The 7,500-nt window shown below is 46.7% G+C and overlaps 1 protein-coding gene across 2 annotated transcripts in view; it reads left to right on the plus strand.

Annotated features, from left to right (window-relative positions):
* The first annotated feature begins 3,055 nt into the window (after positions 1-3,055).
* The window catches only part of pip5kl1 (phosphatidylinositol-4-phosphate 5-kinase-like 1), an 11,059-nt gene continuing 6,614 nt past the window's right edge, over positions 3,056-7,500 (plus strand). The window contains exons 1-4 of one of the 2 annotated variants that reach the window (XM_034547670.1): positions 3,056-3,119; positions 3,221-3,276; positions 3,365-3,477; positions 5,232-5,249. In XM_034547670.1, coding sequence (XP_034403561.1) covers positions 3,236-3,276; positions 3,365-3,477; positions 5,232-5,249 — 172 coding nt within the window. In that variant the 5' untranslated portion in view covers positions 3,056-3,119; positions 3,221-3,235. The remainder of the gene's footprint in view (positions 3,120-3,220; positions 3,277-3,364; positions 3,478-5,231; positions 5,250-7,500) is intronic. The other variant, XM_034547671.1, reaches the window with a different exon arrangement.

The raw sequence follows: 7,500 nt of genomic DNA on the forward strand, positions 1-7,500 counted from the left end.
GGTGTTCAGGTCCCAGTAAAATAACTTCAGTTTTGTCTGAGTTTAACATCAGGAAGTTGCAGGTCATCCATGTTTTTATGTCTTTAAGACATTCTTGAATTTTAGCGAGCTGGTTGGTCTCCTCTAGTTTGATCGATAGATATAATTGAGTATCATCTGCATAGCAATGAAAGTTTATGGAGTGTTTCCTGATAATGTTGCCCAAAGGAAGCATATATAAGGTAAATAAAATTGGTCCAAGCACAGAACCTTGTGGAACTCCGTGATTAACGTTGGTGGTCATTGAGGCTTCATCGTTTACAAATACAAACTGAGATCGATCTGATAAATAGGATTTAAACCAACTTAGTGCGGTACCTGAAATGCCAATCGACTGATCCAGTCTCTGTAATAGGATGTCATGATCAATGGTGTGGAACGCAGCACTAAGGTCTAACAAGACCAGTACAGAGATGAGTCCTTTATCACCACTAAGGTCTAACAAGACCAGTACAGAGATGAGTCCTTTATCAGCACTAAGGTCTAACAAGACCAGTACAGAGATGAGTCCTCTATCAGCACTAAGGTCTAACAAGACCAGTACAGAGATGAGTCCTTTATCAGCACTAAGGTCTAACAAGACCAGTACAGAGATGAGTCCTTTATCAGCACTAAGGTCTAACAAGACCAGTACAGAGATGAGTCCTTTATCAGCACTAAGGTCTAACAAGACCAGTACAGAGATGAGTCCTCTATCAGCACTAAGGTCTAACAAGACCATTGCAGAGATGAGTCCTTTATCAGCACTAAGGTCTAATAAGACCATTACAGAGATGAGTCCTTTATCAGCACTAAGGTCTAACAAGACCAGTACAGAGATGAGTCCTCTATCAGCACTAAGGTCTAACAAGACCAGTACAGAGATGAGTCCTTTATCAGCACTAAGGTCTAACAAGACCAGTACAGAGATGAGTCCTTTATCAGCACTAAGGTCTAACAAGACCAGTACAGAGATGAGTCCTTTATCAGCACTAAGGTCTAACAAGACCAGTACAGAGATGAGTCCTCTATCAGCACTAAGGTCTAACAAGACCATTGCAGAGATGAGTCCTTTATCAGCACTAAGGTCTAATAAGACCATTACAGAGATGAGTCCTTTATCAGCACTAAGGTCTAACAAGACCAGTACAGAGATGAGTCCTTTATCAGCACTAAGGTCTAACAAGACCAGTACAGAGATGAGTCCTTTATCAGCACTAAGGTCTAACAAGACCAGTACAGAAATGACTCCTTTATCAGCAATCAGCAAGAATGGGACCCAAATGCCGACTCCCGGAGTGAAGTCAATGTATTCTCCAAAGTAAACACAGGGAACAAACGGGTTTGGAAACAGCCAAACTGATATGGGGCAGGAGAACCACAGGGTTTGAATACACTGGGAAGGTGCAGGTGATTAGACACAGGAGGAAACAATCAGGGACAGGAAGTGAAGGGAACAGAGGACACGAGAGAGGAGGACTTCAAAATAAAACAGGAAACAAGACAAAACCCAGAACCGGGACACAGGGCTCATATAGAGATAACAACCGTTCAGGCTGACAGTCACACCTACCTTTAGAGTCTCCAGTGAACCTGAGCTGCACGTCTTAGGACTGTGGGAGAAACCAGAGAACATGGAGGGAACCCACGCTGAAACGGGGAGAACGTGGAGGGAATACTCTGCTACTCTTTGTGACTTCACGTCTCATAGGGTCCATTGGACCTGGAGGTGTCTGATGCTGGTGAACCGGCCTCCCATTGGCCCTGCTGATGCCCCGCCCCCCCTCCTCTCTACCTCCTTCTGTTTCATGGATTGGAGTTCCATTCATACATTGTCATATTCATGTAATGTGTTTATGTAACTCTGTAACTCTGTTCATCTGGTCACATGACATCTATTCATCTGTCCATCCGGGGAGAGGGATCCTCCTCTGTTGCTCTCCTGAAGGTTTCTTCCCTTTTTTCCCTGTCAAAGGTTATTTTTGGGGAGTTTTTCCTGATCCGATGTGAGGTCAAAGGTCAGGGATGTCGTATGTGTAGATTGTAAAGCCCTCTGAGGATAATTTGTAATTTGTGATATTGGGCTATACAAAATAAACTGAATTGAATTGAAACACCCACGCTGACACAAGGAGAACGTGGAGGGAACCCACGCTGACACAAGGAGAACGTGGAGGGAACCCATACTGACACAAGGAGAACGTGGAGGGAACCCACTTTGACACAAGGAGAACGCCGAGGGAACCCACGCTGACACAAGGAGAACGTGGAGGGAACCCATGTTGACACAAGGAGAACGTGGAGGGAACCCATACTGACACAAGGAGAACGTGGAGGGAACCCACTTTGACACAAGGAGAACACGGAGGGAACCCACGTTGACACAAGGAGAACGTGGAGGGCACCCACGCTGACTTACGGAGAACGTGGAGGGCACCCACGCTGACACAAGGAGAACGTGGAGGGAACCCATGCTGACACAAGGAGAACACGGAGGGAACCCACTTTGACACAAGGAGAACGCCGAGGGAACCCACGCTGACACAAGGAGAACGTGGAGGGAACCCATGCTGACACAAGGAGAACACTTGGGGAACCCACGTTGACACAAGGAGAACGTGGAGGGCACCCACGCTGACACACGGAGAACGTGGAGGGAACCCACGTTGCCACAAGGAGAACGTGGAGGGAACCCACGCTGACACAAGGAGAACGTGAAGGGAACCCACGCTGACAACGTGGAGGGAACCCACGCTGACACGGGAGAACATGGAGGGAACCCACACTGACAAAGGAGAACGTGGAGGGAACCCACGCTGACACAGGGAGAACGTGCAAACTCCAGGATGAATGGCCGATCGGGGATGGAACCCGGCCCCTCTTGCTGTGAGGTGACAGTGCTAGCCACTACACCACCGTGCAGCCCACATTCTAACAGATAATATATATATAATATATATAATTGTTACTCTGTGTCTGCTAGATGTATAAGGATAACTTATAATTTAACCATATTTCCGATAATATGTTGCATTGGACTGAGGTATTTCTCACTGTTTCTTCAAGGTGTTCACAGGATCACAATCCCACACAGACGGAAGGTACAGATCAACATGTGTTACTGTTCTAGTTAAAGCTTTAACATGAATGCATGTTACAAAGCGTAATGACGCATATTTCCTTTTTTCCCATGTCTTTGTAGAAATACTTCCTTGTTATGCAAAGTGTGTTTTATCCTGATGATCGAATAAATGCGCGGTAAGCTTATATACAGAAATACAAACCATAGTATTACTTTATTAACAGCACAGAGAGCGACAGCGTGTGGTTTGATGTGTTTTTACAGGTACGACATTAAGGGCTGTGAGGTGAGTCGGTGGACGGAGCCGGCACCAGAGGGAAGCCAGATTATTGTGGTTCTCAAAGACCTCAACTTTGAAGGCCAGTACGTCATCCTGGGTAAGGACAACCAGAAGCTGTGGAGTCGTACAGGGAGCCGTATCCCCTTCATGCCCATCAGTATATTGTTTCAAAATGCATCCTAGATGAAAGATGAATTCAAATAAAAAACAAAACAATGATTGCGTGTGTGTGCGTGTGTGTGTGCGTTTGCATGTGTGTGTGCGTGTGTGTGTGCGTTTGCATGTGTGTGCGCGTGTGCGTGTGTGTGTGCGTTTGCATGTGCGTGTGCGTTTGCATGTGTGTGCGTGTGCGTTTGCATGTGTGTGTGCGTGTGTGTTTGCATGTGTGTGCGTGTGTGCGTTTGTATGTGTGCGTTTGTGTGTGCGTTTGCATGTGCGTGTGCGTTTGCATGTGTGTGCGTTTGCATGTGTGTGCGTGTGCGTGTGTGTTTGCATGTGTGTGTGCGTGTGCGTTTGCATGTGTGTGTGCGTGTGCATGTGTGTACCGTGTGCGTTTGCGTGTGTGTTTGCATGTGTGTGTGCGTTTGTGTGTGCGTGTGTGTGCGTGTGCGTTTGCATGTGTGTGTGCGTGTGTGTGTGTGTGTGTGTGCGTTTGCATGTGTGTGCGTGTGTGTGTGCGTGTGCGTTTGCATGTGTGTGCGTGTGCGTTTGCATGTGTGTGTGCGTGTGCGTTTGCGTGTGTGTTTGCATGTGTGTTTGCGTTTGTATGTGTGCGTTTGTATGTGTGCGTTTGTATGTGTATGTGTGTGTGCGTGTGCGTGTGTGTTTGCATGTGTGTGTGCGTTTGTATGTGCGTGTGCGTTTGCATGTGTGTGTGCGTTTGCATGTGTGTGCGTGTGCGTGTGTGTTTGCATGTGTGTGTGCGTGTGCGTTTGCATGTGTGTGTGCGTGTGCATGTGTGTACCGTGTGCGTTTGCGTGTGTGTTTGCATGTGTGTGTGCGTTTGTATGTGTGCGTTTGTGTGTGCGTGCGTGTGCGTTTGCATGTGTGTGTGCGTGTGTGTGTGTGTGTGTGTGCGTTTGCATGTGTGTGCGTGTGTGTGTGCGTGTGCGTTTGCGTGTGTGTGCGTTTGCATGTGTGTGCGTGTGTGTGTGCGTGTGCGTTTGCATGTGTGTGCGTGTGCGTTTGCATGTGTGTGCGTGTGCGTGTGTGTTTGCATGTGTGTGTGTGTGTGTGTTTGCATGTGTGTGTGCGTGTGCGTTTGCATGTGTGTGTGTGTGTGTGTTTGCATGTGTGTGTGCGTGTGCGTTTGCATGTGTGTACCGTGTGCGTTTGCGTGTGTGTTTGCATGTGTGTGTGCGTTTGCATGTGCGTGTGCGTTTGCATGTGCGTGTGCGTTTGCATGTGTGTGTGCGTTTGCATGTGCGTGTGCGTTTGCATGTGCGTGTGCGTTTGCATGTGCGTGTGCGTTTGCATGTGTGTGTGCGTTTGCATGTGTGTGTACCGTGTGCGTTTGCATGTGTGTACCGTTTGCGTGTGTGTTTGCATGTGTGTGTGCGTTTCTTTGTGTATGTGTGTGTGTGCGTGTGCGTTTGCATGTGTGTGTGCGTGTGTGTGTGTGTGTGTGTGTTTGCATGTGTGTGTGCGTTTGTATGTGTGCGTTTGCGTGTGTGTTTACATGTGCGTGTGCGTTTGCATGTGTGTGTGCGTTTGCATGTGTGTGTGCGTGTGTGTGTGCGTTTGCATGTGTGTGTGCGTGTGTGTGTATGTGTGTGTGTGCGTGTGCGTTTGCATGTGTGTGTGCGTGTGTGTGTGCGTGTGTGCGTGTGTGCGTGTGTGTGTGTGTGATAGAGATGAAGTGCTCTTTAAGTAAGTTTATCAAAAGAGCTCTTTTAAAACAATGTATTTGCTCTCTGACCTTTTATTGTTCTCAGTAGTCGTCTCTTTGAACTTTCTCGACCTACAGATACATTTTTGTGAGACGCTGCGAGTGGGAAAAACACATAACAGATTGCAATAAATGTACAGAAAATAATTTATAAAGAGTGATGATTTTTATTGTGAAAATGTATAGACAGGGATATCAATACATGTGTATATATATAACGTTATATATATATATATATATATATATACATATATATATATATATAGAGCCTCATTTTGAATTTGGGACTCTGCAATGGAATCTTGCATTGCCAGGTTTTCATTCTTCAATGCTTCTCCCAGCTGAACTCGTCTCTGCAGGGAATTTCGACACTGCAGGGAATCGAACCCCATCCCAGTAAAACCAGGAGTACCATTACCAGTGCCATTTGTTTTTGAGTGGTCCCCCCCCCCCCCCCCCCCCCCCCCCCACCCCAATACAGGAAACCGGATCACCCGGAGTAAAACCTGCCAATTTTTTTTTAAATTTGGCTCACCCTAGGGAGGTAGCCGGATCACCCGGACTACCCCCCCCTCCCCTCCCCATCCCCCCCCAATACAGGAAACCGGATCACCCGGAGTAAAACCTGTCTAATTTTTTTTAAAATTGGCTCACCCTAGGGAAGTAGCCGGATCACCCGGACTACCCCCCAAGCCCCTCCTCCCCCCAACCTAAGTAAACAGCGAAGCAAGTTGCAAACAAGCAGAAATTGTTGCCTTTCAAGTAACCTCTGGAAACGACGCCATGAGGAAACAAGGACTGAACACCCCTCAGAAGAAGGAAATGCAGATCCTCGAGTACTTCTCTACAAAGCTGTTGTCCCTCTGCATGGAAATCCACACAAGCCAGGTAGAGAATTCAAGTTGGGAAAAAACTGCTGGACTCATTAGAGATCTAAAAAATATAACTACATATAGAATTTTGTTTTGAACGCAGGAAACCGGAACATCCGGTAAAACCTGCATAGTTCCTTTTAGATGTTTAAATCTCGATCACCCTGGAGTGATTTGTGAGATCCTCCACCTGTTGCTGAAGTGTGCCCTTCATAAGGTTCAGGGTCACGACCTCTGTCTGGAGCACATTTTTCTTTTCCATGTAGCCCTGTTCGTTGGAGACTTTTTTCTCCAGGGCCTGAACGTTCTTCGTGAGAGTTTTGTTCTCCCTAATCAGAACAATCTTTTGTGGCTTCAGCGCTTTATAGCTTGACTTGGCAGTAATGAGAGAGTCCAGGTGATCCTTTAACCGTTGGATTGATTGAATCTTCTTTGTGTTTTCTGTCGTCAAGGAGTCAGTCTTTTCTTTCAGGACATCATACCTTCTTTTGTAGTCTTCTTGGTTGAGCAGCTTCATGATGGCCTCTGAGTGGGTCTCGAGCAAGATGTGGTTCTCCTCCATCAGGGCTTTTTCCTCATCCTCCAGGACAGAGGAGTTGCACCGGAAATACTCTGCGATCTCCAGCTGCTCTTTGGCAGCCTGGATCCTTTCTTTCAGGACAGTATTGTCGATCTTCAAAGCTTCTGAGTGGTTCAGTCTGGCGGAGCCTACGCTCTGCCATAACTTCACCTCATCAAACTTATTCTGTTGTACCTGGAGTTCCTGTTGCAGAGCCTCATGCTGAAGTTGGTCCTCTGCAATGGAAGCTTGGATTTCCAGGTTTTCTTTCTTCAGTGCTTCTCCCAGCTGGACTTGTCCTTGCAAGTCCTGGATGAGGAGTTGTAGGGTGTTGTTTTCTTCACTGAGGACGTCCTTCTCAGCCTTTATGCGGTTGACGACCGCTTCGTCCAGAGTAAACTCTTTTTTCAGTTTACCTTCCAGGATCTTAATTTTTTCTTTGAACTCCATATTATTCTGTCGTTCAAGTGCAGCGTCTAACTTGAGCTGCTCATAGCTATTCAGCTTCTCCTGCCTCTCCTCACATTCCTTAAGCAGATTTTCATGGTGATTGTCCATCTCTGCTTTCTCTGCTTTCGATGTGTTGAACATGTTCTGGAACAAGCCGTGGTTTTGCGTCTTGTCCATTAACACCCTTAATTGTTTTCTAAGGGCACCACATGTATTCATTCCTACCATCTTCTCGGCGTTATATTGTCTAGTTTTCTTATGAACTATCGCAATTGATTCCCAACTTTCAACCACTACCTGGCTTTTGTGGATCTGCATTTGGAGAGACTTCAGCTGTGTAGAGATGTTCTC

Source organism: Cyclopterus lumpus, chromosome 12, assembly GCF_009769545.1.
Source record: "Cyclopterus lumpus isolate fCycLum1 chromosome 12, fCycLum1.pri, whole genome shotgun sequence".
In the NCBI taxonomy this organism is placed as follows: domain Eukaryota; kingdom Metazoa; phylum Chordata; class Actinopteri; order Perciformes; family Cyclopteridae; genus Cyclopterus; species Cyclopterus lumpus.